This window comes from Aulostomus chinensis, chromosome 20 (assembly GCF_037954235.1).
Source record: "Aulostomus chinensis isolate RoL2024-O1b breed Wild chromosome 20, RoL_Achi_v1.0, whole genome shotgun sequence".
Classification (NCBI taxonomy): domain Eukaryota; kingdom Metazoa; phylum Chordata; class Actinopteri; order Syngnathiformes; family Aulostomidae; genus Aulostomus; species Aulostomus chinensis.
The window spans coordinates 24266177-24285036 of NC_141339.1; the positions used below are offsets into that span (position 1 = coordinate 24266177).

The 18860-nt window shown below is 48.6% G+C and overlaps 1 protein-coding gene across 3 annotated transcripts; it reads left to right on the plus strand.

The window, feature by feature from the left end:
• The first annotated feature begins 6156 nt into the window (after positions 1 to 6156).
• aig1 (androgen-induced 1 (H. sapiens)) lies at positions 6157 to 16949 on the plus strand. Of its 3 annotated transcripts, none has more exons than XM_086189992.1 (7): positions 6157 to 6237; positions 6366 to 6697; positions 9636 to 9791; positions 11507 to 11608; positions 15191 to 15306; positions 15994 to 16160; positions 16317 to 16949. In XM_086189992.1, the coding sequence occupies exons 2-7, from the start codon at positions 6557 to 6559 to the stop codon at positions 16343 to 16345; spliced, it is 711 nt and encodes a 236-aa protein (XP_086046118.1). In that variant the 5' UTR covers positions 6157 to 6237; positions 6366 to 6556; the 3' UTR covers positions 16346 to 16949. The 3 variants fall into 3 exon arrangements, with proteins under 3 accessions (XP_086046118.1, XP_086046120.1, XP_086046119.1); XM_086189994.1 differs by having other exon boundaries at positions 6160 to 6237; positions 16286 to 16947; XM_086189993.1 differs by lacking the exon at positions 6157 to 6237 and having other exon boundaries at positions 6365 to 6697.
• Positions 16950 to 18860: the final 1911 nt, after the last annotated feature.

An 18860-nucleotide genomic window follows, 5' to 3' on the forward strand; every position in this document is an offset into this window, starting at 1 on the left:
ACATGAGATAAGAAGTTAGAGTTATAAGATGAGAGCAGTTGTGATTCGTGGCTCGACGCACTGAGTCGTGATTATGACCTTTCATTTTTCAATCAAGCTTCTTTTTTATCTGTCTCTTTGTTCATTTGTCACAAAACAATGATTTACCACTGGAAGACCTCTCACCTCGGCTGCATTTTGATCTATAATCACAACTGTGGTTCCATGAGAGAAAAACTATGCCTTCTGCCTCCCAGGAAAATATAAATAGAATCACCTGACAACAAGCCCCCCCCCCCCCCCCCCCAGAGGAATGCTGGAGGACATTTGTCCCCCCAGAGGAGTGACGAGTCCCTCAGTAGTGGACCTCAATCCTCACTGACTGTATGAGCGGATTCACATCCTCATAACACGCTGAATACCGTGTTCAGGTGGGCACACACACACACACACACACACACACACACACACACACACACACATTTTCTCTCTCTCTCTCTCTCTCTCTGATTAGTGTGACAAGGTGTGTCTCTGTTCCGTAAAGTCTTGAGGATAAAGTTCAAACTACCTGCAGACAACAGTATAAGGAGGACACTTCTAGAGGGGGCATGTCAGTGGAGACACACACACACACACATACACACACACACACACACACACACAAACACCGCTGTATGGGGCTAAACAGCGCCCCTTACTGGTGAGTACAACACTGACACTTAGAGGGTTTGATGGACGTGATCCTTCGTGTAATTGCAGAGGGCTGTGATTCACTTCTCTCAAGCTTGCATGGCGACTGTGAGGCTGAAGAGAGACGTCTGTGTTCAACTAATTTAGGACAGGATTTCTCTCGTCATGTGGCTTCTTTGACTTTTTTGCAAGACTAAACATTCCCTTGCTATTTATTATATGAACTGATTTTTTAACTAATTACTTTTTTGCCTTTTTTACTCCTTAAAGAATGAATTCACTCAAATCAAACAACGAAAAATCGGTTGTTTCTCACTGACAGTAGGTTTGGAGATTTGACTAAATCAAGTTCTTCTTTCTGAGTCAAAATTAGACACATATAATTAGTTTGAGAGGCCACGCCCACTTTTATTGACGCTCTCTTATTGTCCATCATCTCTGGGGGCTGAGACCCAGGCTAGTTAGCTCAGCACAATGACTGGCAGTGGGTGGGAAGTGCTAGCATAGCCCCATCAAAAGTCATCAAATAGACTTTTCTCAAAAAAGTTCTTTGCGTGCAACCACAGAAGACGCTGCCTCAGTGGGTCATGATCGCCCTCATCAGCTCCGCTCTGGACTTTCTCATCAACCAGGGATTTCCTGGTGGAGTTGTGGCACAAAAATAGTCCGATATTCTGCTCAGCTTGTGCACCCTGCACGTTCCTGAGCTGTTTCCACAGAGGCTGCGCATGGTGCAGGAGGAGGAGGCCGCCGGTGCTCTGCTGCCTGAGTTCGTCTGACGTTTGAGTAAAAGACCCTCAAAGTGGCCGTTTCCTGTCTGTCCAGGCTCGATAGAAGACTCCCACTCTGCTTGGTTATGTGAGATAGCCAGACAGAAATGTCCTGCAGTAAAATAGAAGTGACATTGTTGGAACGTTTAATGGACAATAAATCCAACGTTCCCATGCTGACGAGATGTTTTGGTTCTGGTTAGTTTTTCTGTCCTGTTTATTTCTCAACATGATGCTCATATTTCTCTGTTCAATGTATAAACAGAAGATGTAACTTTCTTGCAACATTTATTGGAATTGTGACAGACATTTACGTTCTCTGTCTCTGATTATTGGAGCTTTCTCACCCAATCATGACTGAATTTGACACATAACCCTTTATTTTTTGTGCTGGGGAACATCATTGCAGAGGACGGACGCCTCATGAGGACGGGAGGGTCACTCATCCCTCTCCACGCTGGCTTACCTCGGCACTGTAATGTCAGAGGTCATCGAATGAGCATCATAAGACGACACGAACGGGACCAGCAGACGTGAGCCAGATGATGTGAGGATGCTAATCTTGGCGTAAGCTCGCTCATGAATGTATAACACAGACCCGCACACGCCTGAGAACAAAAGCCAAGCGATGGTACTTTCATCAGAGGAAGGAATAATTGTGATTCTTAATTTGGAACTTGACTCTCACTGACTTTTTCTAGCACTCTGACTTTCCACGGAGGAACATCCTGGAGAACGATGGAGGAAGACAGAGACGAGGAGAAGGAGAAAGAGGAAGCATGTTGCTGGCGGCTCCTCAGACACAGCAGAGATGAAGCGTGAGAGTGTTTGTCCTCAGACATTTCAAGGACGTAAGCGAGAATTAGCGGGAGTTCCAGGCTGTAGCTTATGATCGTTGCGCTGATTCAAGCCCGTCAGCAGAGGCTCAACTCTGGGTTCTGGTATATTTTAAACCGTGGGTTAGCTCGTGTCTACACGCTGCAGTCTTCCGTCATTCAACATTAATTTAACATGATGTAAATACCCCAAAAGTGACTTCAGTAAATGTGTAAGTGTGTGTGTGTGTGTGTGTGTGCTTGTGTGTGTTTGCATAAAGGAGTGAGGTGGGAACAGACATCCTGGTACAGGGAAGCTTATTTCCACAATGGGAAACCTTTCACATAACACACACACAAACACACACACGCACTCAGACACACACACACACACACACACACACACACACACACACACAGAGTTACACGTTCCAGCCTTCTCCTGTATTCTCAGGGTTCTCCAGGGTCAGAATATTCCATGCTATTATTGCGGTATTTTCCACAGGACTCTTCCAAACCTCAAACGATGCTCATTACCGTCTTTCTCTCTCAACCATCAGGTTACTCCCTTGAATCTGTTGCCTCTCTAATCACCACATTAGAGGTGCCATTTAGCCAGACATCCAATGCCCAAACACGTCTCTGGTGGAGTTGCTCAATGGTACAAACGTACACGACTGTTCTATAATGTTTGAACTGCCTCCGATGAGCAGGTATTAAAGATGCTGACTGTCAACTCCGGGTTCCATCCTGCAGAATAACTGGTTGGATCTACGCATGAGCAGCGTGTTTAAAGGGTCAGTGAGTCTCTTTCTGCACAAGGTTCATTGATTGTCTTACTAACAATTGTCAACTGTCTCACAACTGGATCATAATCAAAACCTAGTCCGGTGTTTCTTGGCTTGAATCATGACAGAAAACCTCCAGAACACCATACAGGAAATAGCTGAGGTGTATAAATATCAAGCTGTGGAAACGACGAAAGGAACACGCCAACTTTTGGGAAAATACGCTGGATGTCTATTGTCCAAAGAGGAAGACAAGAAGATTAGAGAGCAGCGCCCCATGCTAGTTAGCTTAGCCCAATGTCTGGTAGTGTGTGGAAGTGTTAGCATCAGCTAGCTCAGGTCCAGGCTAGTTAGCTTAGCCCAATGGCTGGTAGTGGGTGGGAGTGTTAGCATCAGCTAGCTCAGGTCCAGGCTAGTTAGCTTAGCCCAATGGCTGGTAGTGGGTGGGAAGTGTTAGCATCAGCTAGCTCAGGTCCAGGCTAGTTAGCTTAGCCCAATGGCTGGTAGTGGGTGGAAGTGTTAGCATCAGCTAGCTCAGGTCCAGGCTAGTTAGCTTAGCCCAATGGCTGGTAGTGGGTGGAAGTGTTAGCATCAGCTAGCTCAGGTCCAGGCTAGTTAGCTTAGCCCAATGTCTGGTAGTGTGTGGAAGTGTTAGCATCAGCTAGCTCAGGTCCAGGCTAGTTAGCTTAGCCCAATGGCTGGTAGTGGGTGGGAGTGTTAGCATCAGCTAGCTCAGGTCCAGGCTAGTTAGCTTAGCCCAATGGTTGGTAGTGGGTGGGAAGTGTTAGCATCAGCTAGCTCAGGTCCAGGCTAGTTAGCTTAGCCCAATGGCTGGTAGTGGGTGGGAAGTGTTAGCATCAGCTAGCTCAGGTCCAGGCTAGTTAGCTTAGCCCAATGGCTGGTAGTGGGTGGAAGTGTTAGCATCAGCTAGCTCAGGTCCAGGCTAGTTAGCTTAGTCCAATGGCTGGTAGTGGGTGGAAGTGTTAGCATCAGCTTGCTCAGGTCCAGGCTAGTTAGCTTAGTCCAATGGCTGGTAGTGGGTGGGTAGTGTTAGCATCAGCTAGCTCAGGTCCAGGATGCTGGTGTGTCCAGCAGGAACCCTCCTCCTCATCATCATCAGTAGCAGCAGTCGCTCTTCTAGTCCTCAACAAACCTTTGGTTCTGTTGACCCAAGTTCCAATGGAGCTTTGGAGGTGCTGCGTCAAATCACTGCTCCCAGTCAGGAAAGTAGTTCCGGCTACGGGTCTGATTCTACCACTACAACGTCTCCTCATGTTAAACTGGTGTTCATCACCAAGGTTACACACAACCCTCCTGGTATTAATGCAGGCAGAGACGGAGCTACGCTAACACTTCCCACACACTACCAGTCACTGTGCTAAGCTAACTAGCCTGGGAGTCAGCTCCCTGGAGAAGGGGCTCTACTTCTAGTCTGACTCTGGGGACAAAGGACAATAATAGAGTTTATCTAGAAGTTACTATTTCCTTTAAACCTGCTTTTTTTTTTTTTCCTCTGTTGGCCTGCAGGACAAAATATCAGTGGTTGCAAAAATATATCGGTTGATATTTAACGTGCATTTTCTGAACAAGTTTATAGATTTTCTAGTTTTAAGTCTTCTTCAAAACAGACGGACCAGAAGAATAATGAGTGAGATGGATGGAAGAGCAGAGTGTGGGCTTGGGATGTGATGACAGGTTTCTGCTGGACCAAAAGTTTTAAGCATTCATGGATGTGTCGGGAGGAGTGGTGTGACTAGGTCTGCCAAAGACGAGCTAGCAGCAGAGTCATGTGACTTCTAGTCAGAATTTATCATAACAAGACTCTCAAATGTAGATCTGATGAACCATAATAATAATAAAGCTGCACTACAAGTGATTTCTGTTGTAACTGATACTGGATCAGGCCTGACGGCACAGAAAGAATCAAGATGATTGCTAGCTTCACTTTCAACATGAGAAAGTACTGAAAGTAGGTCAGGGTGTCATCAGAGTGTCAGTGGCTGAAAGGAAACTGAGGGAACCTTCATGTGATTCATCATATTTTCACTGGTTCTCGTTCATGACGGGACCAAACACAAATGTTCCTTTTAGGTTGCAAATGGGCCATAACGAGTTGCTCCTCATACGGTTTTTTTATATCTGAGTAGAAACACTGATGGTTCTGTGTGAAGGAATCTGTAATGACTGTGCATCTTTAATGATAATGAAAGTAATAATGATGATAAACAACCGATGATTGTGCTAAGCTAACTGGCGTGGGTCTCAGCTCCCTGGAGGAGGGTCTCTGTGCTCTTGTCTGACCTGGGGGACGATGGACCACCAGAAAATTTCCCTAAAAGTTGGTCTGTTCCTTTGAAGCTCCATCACATCTCTCTGCGTTCACCTGGAGGTTAGCCGGAGGCTACATATGGCAGAAAACGTCCCCTGCCTTTCTGCACTGAAAGTTTTTGTGCCTGGAGGTTTGTACTCAATAGTCACACGGAGCACAGGCGCGTCCTGCAGCCTGGAGGACAAAACGACCAGGGTTAGAAGCTGATGAGATGTGATTCTGCACCCGTCAGTTCTTTCACCTGTTTGTGCAGAAGCACTCAGGCTGCGAGTGTTGCCGTGGCAACAGCATCACCTCTTTCCTCCCCGTTATGGTTCCATTTATCCTGTCCGACTCTCTTTCCATTTAAACAGACAGGAACACAGGAACGTTTCACTGTGAGGAGCATTCACAGTGTCGCTCTTGGTGATGAGGTCGTGTGCCACACCTCTGGGTTTACATGTGGCTGACAGGTATCAGGAGATAATGTGATGGCGACCTTCACCTGATGAAAGGTGAAAAAGGCTGAAATACAATCAAGTTCTTTTGGAGGGTATGTAAAATGCATATATATGTATAAATACATATATATATGTGTATGTATGTGTATATATATATATGTATGTGTATATATATGTGTATGCATATATATATATATATATACATACATACATATATATATATATATATATATATATATATATATATATATATATACATATACACATACATACACATATATATATACACACACACACACACACACACACACACACACACATTTCATCATAGCTAAAACAGAATTCCTGCAGCAGCCGACAGGCTTGGCGGTGAGCACTCGTCAGCTGCTGCTGCTGTGGAGAAGCCTTGGTGGTTCTGTTCAACAGGTTTGTTTCTTTCCATAAAAGTAGAAATGAGACAAAAACGATAGATTATTTAAAAATATTCTCATTTATAATCAGCTGTTAAGATATAGGCTGAGAGTAGACATATTGACCTTCCCTCCCCCTTGCAGCATCGTCATCATCATCATCATCATCACCACCACCGCCACCATAACACGGAAGCAGCAGACCGCGGGGGGCAGGAGAGACGCGGAGACCCGGAGGGGCTCAGACGGCGGAGACAACTGACCCAGCAGAACCAGAACCAGTCGGACAGCGAGAGGAGGTGCAGTCGGGCACAGAGAGACAGGGAGCGAGCATCATGGCGCTGATCCCCTCGCAGATCCTCCGGGTCGCCATCCTGCTGTCTTATTTCTCCATCCTCTGCCACTACAAAGCTCTGGACATGCCGGCTCACCAGACCTACGGGGGCAGCTGGAAGTTCCTGACCTTCATTAACCTGGTGAGGCTGGATTCGTCTCTGTTGACCCCGAGCACCGTCTTAGCTTAGCACCTCGCTAACTGCTAATCACGTTGAGTTCCAGTGTTCAAGCCGCGTTCCCGCCTCCCTCCCACCTCCTCGGGTCGCTGTGACAAGTATAAACCTGCGTGTGCGGGAGGATGAACTTAAACAGGCTCGTTTAGTCGCCGCTATACTCCGACCTCCGACGTGGGTTTACCGGCTAGCGGCTAAACCTGAGCAGGTGCTGTGGTACAGAATGCACTCCGGTCACATTTGCTCGCGCGGGAGCGCGCCTCCCACACACCGCTGATCATCTCCGGCTAGCGGGGGTCAGGGGTTAGCGGCTAGCAGCGGGTTAGCTTCATTTGACGGCCAACAACTGGTCTGAGTACATTTGCAGGGTTCAGTCGTTTCCACCAGGTTCCTGTCAGATTAAGTTGATGGTTCCAAACCAGTTTGAGGTGTTCTCACTGTCAGCCCTCAAAGACACGCACAACAATGAGTCAGCATTTGTATCCTCATGTCTGCGATGTGGCTCACTGAGGTAAAAACTTCACCTAAAACGTGTATTTGACCCTTCAAGTACTCACTAACAGAAGTCTTCTGCTCACTGAGACTGTTTTTCCCTCCCTCATCACTTCTTAATGACTCTAGAATGCAGGAAGGACCAGCCACGTATATTTAGCTTGAAGCTAACAGAGACTGATGCCAACAGCAGCTGAGCTGTCCGAAATATGTCCCTTTACTAACTCTCCAGCTGGTCTGGTGTAACCCAGGTCTCCTTAAACCAGCTGGATGATCAGTCATCCACAAACACTCGGACTGGAGATGAACGCCAACTAACATGAACATTGAGCGTCGCTGTGGATGAGGGCGAGCTCACTGGTTCACTTGCACACACCAGCTGGTCACAAACCAGCCTAAAGTCGATGAGCGTTACATGTGTACGTGATCATCCCGCCAAAGAGAACCACTCGGAGGAGTTTTTAAGTGTAAATGTAGGGGTTAGTAGTAGAACGCTAACGGTAGGCATCGCTAGAAGCAAGTCCAAGCATTAGAATTTGTGGGAAGGAAGGAAAAGTGTCAGAATACTTGTAAATAAACCAGCAAGTGACAAACATAGGCATCCATGTTATAGAACATGTTGGGGAATCGAAGTAAATCATGAAGTCTGTATGTTCAGGGTTTAGATCAGGGCTCTTTGATAAAGCAGCAGCGGAACACATTTAGACAGAAGTCAAATTAGATTTTGTACTTAAAGGAGGGGAATTGGAAGAAGACACAGACATAAGTAGCTCCATTCATCACGGCCTGAGAACAATGCCACTCACACAGAGGCAGCCGTTGTAGCGTGACCTCAGCAAACAAGTGTGACAGCTTCAGCAGCAACCGCGGACAGCGGGCTCACGTTGTCTCCGAGGTGACCGTTCACATCTGAAGACCACATCAACTTGAATTACCAAACAAAAAGAACCAGATTAGAATAACAAGCAGATTAGCTGAAATTCTTTGAAATCTGATGTGTGGGAGGTTCAAGTTGAATGTCAGCATGTGACTCAAAGTCCTGCTAGCAAAACAAACCGAGTGAGGCAAACAAATGCTGAAGGATCACACGCACACGCCTGCAAGTAAAAATAGTGACGCAGCAATCATCCGTTAGAGGGCTGGGACGCACAAAGGGTGTTTTGGTACTCAGGAACATGTGGAGGTCATAGACAGGTTTGCCCCTCCTGGATGTCGTCTTTGTGACTCGAGAAAGCAGAAAGTGTGTTTATAAAGCTGGAGTCGTCCATCAGCAGCCGCGGTCTTCCTCTTGGACTGAACACTGAAAGAATATACACGGACCCTGCGTCGTCTCTGGTGATGCGAAGCCAAGACCTGGAGGGAACACGACTTCGTGCAAAGTTCTCTCTCAAGTTGAAAATCTTCAAGCAGACGAGGTTTGTCGTGTTTTTGGCATCAACTGCTATTTTAACCGTTAGCTCGCCGGCTGAAGCGCTTCTCACACCCTCTGTCTGCTGGAATATGACGCGGTATTCCTCCGGGATAGGAAAAGATCAGAGGTGTCAACAAGTTCTAAGTTTTTTTTAGATTTAATTGCAGAAATGTTTCATATTGTTACCTGTAAAGGTAATAAAAATCCTCTGTGTGGGTGTGTGAGAGAGAGAGAGAGAGAGAGAGAGAGAGAAATAGGTTTGTCATGTTTTCCACATTAGACCTGTCCTCCTGGGCAATTGGGGTGTTAATGACCAGTACACCAGGAGCCAGGAAACACACACCACCGCAACATCTGGCCCCTAATCACAGCGACTGTGTTTGAAAATTTGTAACATGAAACCCGCACACACACACACACACACACACACACACACACACACACACGTGTGATTGATTTTGCATCAGCAGTAGCAGTCTTACTGTCAGCTTTGGTAAGCAGCAGTGGGCTGCATGCATTCTATGCAGGATTTTATCGCACATCTGTAGGTGCATGTGATGACCTTATAGCTTCCAGCCGATCATCACCCAGTGGGGGTCACCTGATCCTCCCGATGGGAGGACACGGGAGGGGAGGAGAGTCGGATGTGCGCATCCTGACGCGGCTCGCGGGTGTAGAAGGTCAGATCGTGAACGTATCGATGCTGGTGTTTGATTACGTACAGAGATGGAGGTGCAGATGCAGCTCTCGGTCCCGCTCGCCTCAGATCCAGGGTCAGTCCCATGTCTCGTTTCTGCCTGACACCTTGTGGCTCTGGTCCCTCGCTGAGTGGGGCAAGCCCTCAAGAACCCATCTGTCACCAGGAGTCCCAGACAGCACTCGTGTAAACGCCATTCCGGCAATAATTATGTTACTATTTTGTTGTTGTTTAATTAAAGAAGGACCAGAGTGCATTGACACAACTGGCAGCTGTTCAACGCCGTGGCGCTGCTCTCTCTCTAGGTGATCCAGGCCGTGTTCTTCGGCGTGTGCGTCCTGATCGATGTGTCCAGTCTGCTGACGAAGGGAGGCGACAACAGGGAGCAGGAGAGGCAGCTGAGGAAGCTGATCGGCCTGAGGGACTGGATGATGGCCGTCCTGGCCTTCCCCGTTGGAGCGGTGAGCAGATGGATGCAGAGATAGAACACACACACACACACACGAGCGCCTGGGGAAGGATCAGCCTGAGACTGGAGTGATGTGTATATTCGGCCTCTTCTGTTTCTGTCATATTTCATGTTTTATGGTTGCACTCAGTTAATTCCACTGTAAAAACCTACGGTTGAATCTTGCGTTAGTTGTCTTCACCTGAGAGGGAAACGAAAGCAGGTGAGTTGATGGCGAGTATTTGTCAGGTATGGACAGAAGAAAACTGGAATCATCGATAAGATGTTGTGGGAGGTTCCGACAGCAGAGTTGCAGGCTGTAGCTCTCAACCTGTGTTTGAAAAAGCTCAACAAACGACCGGTTGTCACACGTTAGCCTTGTGTGAGGTAATGCTAGCCTGGCTAACTGTGCTGTAGCCAGGCTAGCTCATCACTGCAAAATAGCTACGCTGTGGTGCGGTAAGGTAACAAGCTAGTGAGAGTGTAAGGGATTAGCCTGATCCTTCAGGGATCTATGACAGAAACAATCGCTCAGCAGCCCGGAGGTTCTCCTCGTGGAACACTCAGCCAAGTTCTTCAAAGGACCAGTTTGACTCAGCTCATCTTGTTCTTGCTGTGGTTTGTGATGAGAGAAGCTTTTCAGATATTGAGTGAAAAGAGTGAATGATAAAACATGGATGAAGTCCTGAGAGCCAGAGGGCCCTCCGGGTGGTCCACCTCGCACGCTCCACCCCTCCACCATCTTCAGTCAAACAGCCTGCTGGAACCGACAGACAGATGTGAGTGCACGCTTCCTAACAGTGGCGGCCGTCTAAGCCAGTTGAGCTGTGAGTGGCGGCTCTTGGAAGGCTGGACCCAGGAAGCTGATCCAGAGAATGTTGGTCAGGGTTGTCACATGCTGGATGTTGGCTTCATGTCGTTGCATCCACGATCTTGGCCTCAACCAGCGATGAAACTCCAGCATGATCGGTTCCCTCCCGGTCCTGCCTGGGACGGTTGGGAGGGAGAGGTGAGGATCTGAAGGGCAGAGTTACATAACCTTGTGGAAGCGGTTTAGTCAGGGGTGATGATGCAGGGACTTGTGATTGCTGTCTGCGTGGGTTGCATAACGGCTTGCTCTTCATGTGGAGCGTCGAGCCAGAGAAGCGTTCACTCAGCTTCTCCAAGTGTTAACGTCAGTAGAATCTTAGAGGAAAGACTCTTGCTGCCTGCTGACATCTTGTTTTCTGCATAAAGGCAAAGGGGGCGAAGCTCAGAAGGGAAGTGAGCGATGCTGGTCGCCATGTCAGTTGGCTTTGAAAAGGCTTGGTAGGAAACGGGAAACCTGCCTCCTCACCAGCGCTTCGTAATTTATGATTGACGTGTTAAGATGGCAGCAAGAGACCTCAGCGCAGGGGTCAGAATCTCAGACTGGACCCACAGTGAAATGTTACTGTGTACTAACAGAAGAGAGTGGAGTCTCACACACACACACACACACACACACGTAAGTATCAACTGTAGTGAAAGCTTTCTTGAAGTGATGGAGGGGAGGTTTGCATTCAGGCTGACTCACCTGATTCAAGGAGCCGGAGGAGTGATGCCACGTCAGGCTCGGGGCCGCCGACTGAAGCTCCACCTTTGAAAGTTGTTTGCTTTTTGTCTTGTGGGAAGGAAGTATGAAGCAGCGGCACTCGTCATTGGCCGGTGGAATATTTGCTGACTTTGTCTTTTCCTCTCTCCGTCTAGTTTGTGGTCTTCACGTTCTGGTCTCTCTACCTGTACGACAGAGAACTGGTCTACCCCAAACTGCTGGACAACTTCATCCCTCAGTGGCTCAACCACGGCATGGTGAGTACCCTCACACCACCACAGGCTCTAAATGGGGAGGCTGTGACACCGTGGTGCCAGAATCCACCTCAAGTCCTGATCCGGACTTGGGTGAGTGGTCGGTGATTGGTGGACTCACTGCTGGCTGTTTCCAGGATGGTTTCTGTTTCTCCAGACCTTTAGAAAAGGGAAGCATTCCTCTGAGCTCAGAGACACGCTGGAGGTAGGGTGAGAAGTTGGGACGTGTGACTCAGTCCTGGATTAACGCTGGAACATGGATGGATGGAACAAGAGTGTTTGGCAACTGTAGTGAAGGAGAGGCCTGCAGCCCAGGTCTGTAGGCTCCTCCACCTTCAAGCCATCCTGCAGGGAGGAGGGAGCTCAGGGAGCAGCTCAGCAGCTCCTCATCCTTCCGCCAGCGTCTTGATCAGCGGTGCAAACTCACATCCGGGCCACTTGACAAGCTGTGACTCCCAACAGTTGAAGCTTTGCAGGGACTTAAAATCCTCACACCAATTCATGTCATGCAGGTTAGTGTGTGTAACAGGTTTGGGAGGGGGCGGGGCTTGTGGTGTGCAGTTCATGTCTGCCTGACAACTGAATGTCTTGCTGACTGAAGCACTTTAGAAAGCTCCAGTGAGCACGGTGACGACTGCAGCGTTCTGGAGACTTTGACTGATTCTGGCACAGCTGCACTGCTGACGGCTGATTGGGTCCCCTTCTGCTTCAGTAAAGTACGTGGATGCCGCCAGTTGCCTGTCAGGCACCAGGAGAGGGCCAGCGCCACCCCTCTGCTCCTCTTGTGTTCTGGAGGGGTGATAACAGTCATCAGCACTGAGGTGCTTGAAGGTGTTTGTCCCCTCTGGTCCGGAAAGCCACAGGACCCCGGAGGACCTGGACGACCCAGATCTTGATTATCTGTCTGCTGGTTGTCAGCATGTAAACGGAATCCATCACGTGTAGCTGCTCAGATCTTATGAACTTCGTGAAGCACTTGGTGGATCTTATCAGCCTGAATTTGAATATTCGCGGCGGGTCGCTGGCTTTGATTTGAAAGCGGGTTTAATCTCATGTTTAGACAGCAACACGCCGGCGGCGTGATAACGCCATCAGCTGTGTGTGTTTACATCAGCCTGAGCGAGATAATCGCAACGTTTCCAACTCAGTCGCTCATATGCAAAGCTCCTCATCAAACTTCCTGCTGCCAGAACACTGGCTGTACTGTACACACACACACACACACACACACACACACAGGAGTGTGAGGTGTGTTTCGGAAAGATTCCCGGAACACAACTTTAATTGAAGGAGACAAAGACGACGTGTGTGTTTGGTGTCTCTTCTCCAGGAGGTGATGCAATAGCCGAGTGGTTGCTATGGTGTTGTCGCTAAGGACCAAAACAATCAGAACACCACTGAGGGGTGTGTGTGTGTGTGTGTGTGTGTGTGTGTGTGTGTGTGTGTGTGTGTGTACATTTGTATGACTCCAGTCTGGTTGTAAATATTTTGTAGTATTCCATGGTATCACTGTTGTTTATTTGTATCAGCTACCATGGCAACCCTGTCACTATTCCCATTAGAGGAGGGAGGGGTTGAGTGATGTTGGCGGAGGGAGAGAAATGGATTCAATTTTGGACTGAATGTGTTTAACAGTCACGCTAATCGACCCTGACAGAGATTCATCTCCTGGCTGCATTAACACATAATGACCAGAGATGGCGATGTTGGACGCCACTGCAAGGTGTGGAACCACCTGTCCACCTGTACAGAGAAAGGATGCTGATGCACGTTTTCCCACTTTAAGATGAAAGTTTGATCCACCAACAAGGCAGATTAAAGTCTTCATCTAAAAGTCTTGTCTTAAAGTAACGGCGATATGGCGGTACGTTAGCGGCGGTATGTTAGCGGCGGTACGTTAGCGGCGGTATGTTAGCGGCGGTACGTTAGCAATGGTACATTAGCATGTGATTTAACTGATGTGGGACTCAAATCTGGGACTCCAGGCTTTACCAACCAGTGTTCTGAATTAAATTCTCCGTCTCAAACATCCCAGACTCGGATCTATTTCTGATGCGGCAGTTTCAGTCCTGTCACTTCTGATCTGCCTGCAGTGGAAGATGTTTGACCTCGTGACCCCACCCTGGGCCTCATGACCCCACCCACTCGAGTATCTCTGCGTGAAATGGTTTGTCCCATATTTAGTCCCAGACCACAGGATCGAGACACCGCTGTCTGCCAGAGGAGGGCTGGGTGGGGGGGTTTCCAGAGGCAGAAAGCTGACTGCTCCAGAGAAACCGCAAACCTCCGAAGGGGTGGGGGTGTGGGGGGGGGGGTGACAGAGACGGAGGGCGAGGGAGGGACAGCGAGGAAGACCTGAAAACAGATATATGGTGAGGAGAAGGGAGGACAAAGGCCGTATTATTTACGAGTGGCGACGTTCACAGCAGAGAGTAAACTTAAACTTGACCTGCAGATTAGAATTCCACGCCGGGTAAAAGTGCAGACTCAGCGTGTGCGTGTGCGTGTGTGTGCGTGTGTGTGTGTGTGTGCACTGGATAATGATGGGAGGGAAACCTAGAATTTAAGACCCCGGGGGGAGAGCTATTTTGTCCTCTTCGGAGCGCCGGGATATTGTTACGCTCCTTGTAGTTTGCACATACTTGGCATCTTCACTCTGACCTTGTCAAATCCTTAGAGGGAAGCCTGAGAAGCTGATTGGTGGAAGACGGGATGTGACACAATGGCCTCCTTCTTTGGTGGGAAGCGCACAACACACACGGCTGTATCGGATAGACAGGAACATTTTTCTTTGAAATCCACTTTGAGAGCTGGGCAGCTAGAACTGGATCTCTCTAAGTTCCGTTAATTCTCCTCTCCGTTTCTTCGCTAAGTTCTTGTTTATCTGCATTCAGCTGAAGAAGGAACAGAACTGAGAACATGAACTCTTCACCTCCGTCTAGCACAGTGTGTTTCCAGCGTCTGTCTGCCTCCTCGTCCATCATCACACGTCCCAGGCTCAACGCCACATCTGACGTCTTGATGACTTATCACATTTGGCTCAGACGTCCACGAGGACTCAAGGATGAACCGAAAACGTGTCGGTGGTCAAAGGTCACAATCTAGGGTGACTTAGCCAACCGCAAAAAGAGCCGTTGAATGTGTGCAGTCTGTGTATGAGGTCATTGTGGAGGCCCTCAACATGTCCCAGAATCCTCTCCTCCTCAGTGGAGTGTTAGCAAACACACACACACACACACACAGTTTATAGATTGATTCATTATTAAAGGAGGAGAGAACCAACAGTTACAGTCACACTAACTCACTGTGGTGTGTGGGGATGCTCCCTCGTCCTCGGAGGCTCTCCTCCCCTCGCTGGACTTATTTCGTAGTGTAAACGCGTCCCGTGGCGTCAGGATGACTAAATGGAGGTGACGACTTCTATTTCAGGGCCACCAATGAACTCTTTGCCAGTTTTGTGCTCCTAGAGCTGCAGGTGACTGAATATGTGCCTGTTTTTTTCAGCACTGCATGTTTAACTCTACTGTGTTTCAAGTGCAGAGCTAATTATCCTCCCTCCTGCTCTCGTCTTCCTCCCCCGCTCAGCACACCACTGTCCTTCCCTTCATCATCATCGAGATGCGGACCACCCACCACCGGTATCCCAGCAGGTCGTGGGGTCTGGCTGCTGTGTGCTTCTTCGGCCTGGGATACATCCTCTGGTAGCAAATGTTCCTGACAACTTTTAACACCAGTGATGCAGCAGGAGGCTGGAAAGCTTCACTCATGAACAGTTAGCTTGGCACTCTTCAGTAGCTCACGGCGTGAAGTTAGGAGGACAGAATACAACCGGATACGTGAGAAATGTCTGTTTCCTCCTCTGAGCTCTGCACGTCTGCTCCAGCGTGATGGAACCGGGCACAAAACTCCTGCTAGCATGTGGTGCTGCGTTTGGGTACTAGAAGTTAGCTCAGAGTTCTGAGTACAGGAAGAAAGCACGCGAGTGGCTGCGGGATCCTCACTTCCCCCGGTGACCACGTCCAAGTGCCCTTGAGCAAGATACTGAACTTCTAATTGCTCCTGACGAGAGGTTGGCACTTTGCCTGGCAGCTTCCACCATCAGTGCGTGCGTGTGTGTGTGTGTGTGTGTGCGTGTGTGTGTGTGTGTGTGTGTGTGAAGCTCTTTGAGTGCCACTGAGGTAGAGAAGCTATGATAAAAATGCGTTTCTGAGAAGCTGGACAGAAGCAGGAGAGCGTGAGCTGCCAGTCGCTCCAGTGCTAGCTGTTAGCAGTGAGCAGAGGCTACATCCCAGACTGGTACTAGGATCAGAGCATCTCCAGTTGAGGTTAAGATCATCTGATCTGAACTTTGTACAGGGTTGTTAACCCTGGTGTTCCCGCCCCTGCAGGACATGTTGGGTACACCAGGTGACGGGCGTGTGGGTGTACCCAGTGCTGGAGCGCATCGCTCCGCTGGCTAGAGTCGTTTTCTTCGGCGCAATGACGGTGGTGATTTGTGTCTTCTACGTCCTCGGAGAAATCCTGAACAGCTACATCTGGGACCAGCCGCACACAGGTACGTGCCTCGCCACCTGTACCAATGAACACTCTGGCAGTGCTCCGCCCACGCCAGCAGGAGAAATCTCTGGATCAATTTTAAAACGCCACACACACCTTCACTATTTCCTTCCTCCCCCCCAGATAAGGTCAAAGGTGAATGATCCTTTCTCAGGTCATGGAAATCAGCCATGGCGAGGATGAGACATGCCCCGCCCACCACCAACAGCACAAGAACGGAAAACAAACGACCTCTCTGGAAGTGGACAGACGGTTGGCGTAATCTCCAGTAATGGCTCATGGGTAATCACATGTAAATAGGTGCGGGTGGATCAAGCGCTCTTTAGTTTCTGTCAGTCTGGTTGTTTTTGTGGCAAAGACGAAGCTGCTGCGTCTGGCTGCGGTCACGGATGTGCGACACGTCACATGACCGCTCCCACGGTACTGTACGGTGCGCTACAACAGTGTTTGTAACCTCTTTTACCTTCTTAAGCTTTTACAAAACTACTGAACATCAATATTGTGTTGATATTGTTCATCACCCTCTGAAGAACCCACTAGATCAATAAAGTTAGGGTGGATTCAATTTCGGTCCAGTCCGTCTGACTTGTGAGTGACGTCTGTAGGGCCCCGGGGCCCCGTGGCGGGCGGCCCTCCAGACACACGCTTTGTTTGTTTGTTTGTTTCAGTCATTTTCAATGATGAAAAAGTAAACAAGCAAACAAAACTCATAAACAGGATTGTTTTGTAGTTTGAGAGAAACAACAATAAATCTGCATTTATATTCATCAAAACAGTGGATGGTGTCTCTTGTTTGACACCCCACAGCCCCCCGACACACACACACACACACACACACACACACACACACCACCTCTGGCTCTGTTGCCCTGCAGCTCATTCAGTTGTGAAATCAGCTAAAGTCAACCTTTATGTTCTGTGGGTGTTCCCTCACCTCACCTATGACATCGCATATTACACTGTTTTATAATGTGGTGCGTGCGTGCGTGTGTGTGTGTGCGTGCGTTCGTGTGTGTGTGTGTGTGTGTGCGTGCGTGCGTGTGCGTACGCGCGCGCACGCTGGTTTGTCAGTTTGGAAAGGGGAGTGAGACACAACGCACTCCATTCATTAGTGCTTCACAGCTCGCGCTGCGGTGTGTGTGTGTGTGTGTGTGTGTGTGTGTGTGTGTGTGTGTGTGTGTGTTCATTAACACATCCACTCCTCCACTCTGAGGTGTCACATTAAAACAGTCTCAAATATTCAGCTCTGCATTCATTAGCATACATTTCCATGCTAACGAGGAGCCGGACGCTGCTGCACGCTTCAGCGTCCGGCGACATCAGACATCAGGTTGTTGAGGAATCGCCCGTCACAGCGGGAGCCTGTGTTCATAATTATTTAAAACAAAACTTCTCATATGCGAGGTGTTTATTGCTCCAGCAGACGTGTTCATATCAGGCTGTTGGTGGTAGAATCTGGGAGGTGCTGCAGTGTTCAGGTTGAGCCCTGGCGGGGATGCAGGGCTGAGCTGTGGGACGTTTGCAGGTGCAGACTCGACTCTCAAGTGTTTCTCAGCAGCTTCTTATGGCAGCAAAATTTTTAAAAAATGTTTTCCGAACATTTTCAGCCGAGATGAAGGTGTGGAGAGCATGTGTTCAACACGGAGACGGTGAACCGGCTGGTTGCCGTGAAACTTTGGGACATTTGCTGTCGTCCTGGGGACAAAACCTGTCATGCTGTGGGAATAACGATGTCATCACATGACAGGAGATGAAGATGCATAGACGGGTGGAGTAAAAGAAATAAATGGATCACATCTTGTTGCTGGAGCTTTTGAAGAAACGCTGAACGAAGGGTGTGTGTGTGTCTGAGTCCTCGAAAGGACAGAAGCGCTCTCACACACACGGGAATAGTTTGTCCCCACTGAGGACATTGTAGAAATGCATGACCCGATACTGACGGTGCTCAAGCTTCATCAGAGGTGTAATCTGGAGCGTGTGGTGACAGAAAGCAAGCGGACGCACAACCCCTGGCAAAAATGATGGAATCAGCAGTCTGAGGACGTTCAGTCGTTTAATTTTGTAGAAAAAAAGCAGATCACTCACATGAGAAAAAACTGAAGTCATTTCAAATGGCAACTTTCTGGCTGGAAGAAACACTGAAAGAAAGCAAGAGAAAAAACTGGTCGTCAGTAAGTTCCTGTGTTCGACCAAGCAGAGAGAACAAAGGACGGAATCATGAAAACCAAACAAACGGAAGAACCCTTCTTCAACAGAACGCTCGTGCTTTGCTGCACCGCCGTCTGAGGCATGGAATGAGTGACAAACAGGACTCATCGGTCTGCCTCGGACTGCTGTTGCCAGATCAGCTTCGCGGGTTGGAGCCTTGTCATGGACCATTTTCTTCAACTTCCACCACAGATTTTCAATTGGACTGAGACCATTTGCAGGCCATGACATTGACGCTATCCGTCTTTCTTCCAGGAGTGTTTTCACAGTTTTCGCTCTGTGGCAAGATGCCTCATCATCTTGACAAACGATGTCATCATCCCCAAACGTCCTTTCAACTGAGGGGAAAAGACGAGTGTCCAAAATGTCCACATAAACTTGTGCATTTATTGAAGATGTCCTGACAGCCACCTCCCCAGTGCCTTCACCATTCAGGACTGTGGACATTTGCTTGTTTTCTTCAGGCAGGCACCTTCACAGATCTCACTGG

Excerpts from the sequence above, each read along its gene's own strand:
- aig1 (XM_086189992.1), top strand. The coding sequence starts at position 6,557 with ATGGCGCTGATCCCCTCGCAGATCCTCCGGGTCGCCATCCTGCTGTCT. Across the intron at positions 11,609-15,190 it reads AGTGGCTCAACCACGGCATG|CACACCACTGTCCTTCCCTT; the intron begins GTGAGTACCCTC and ends TCCCCCGCTCAG. Across the intron at positions 15,307-15,993 it reads GGCCTGGGATACATCCTCTG|GACATGTTGGGTACACCAGG; the intron begins GTAGCAAATGTT and ends CCGCCCCTGCAG.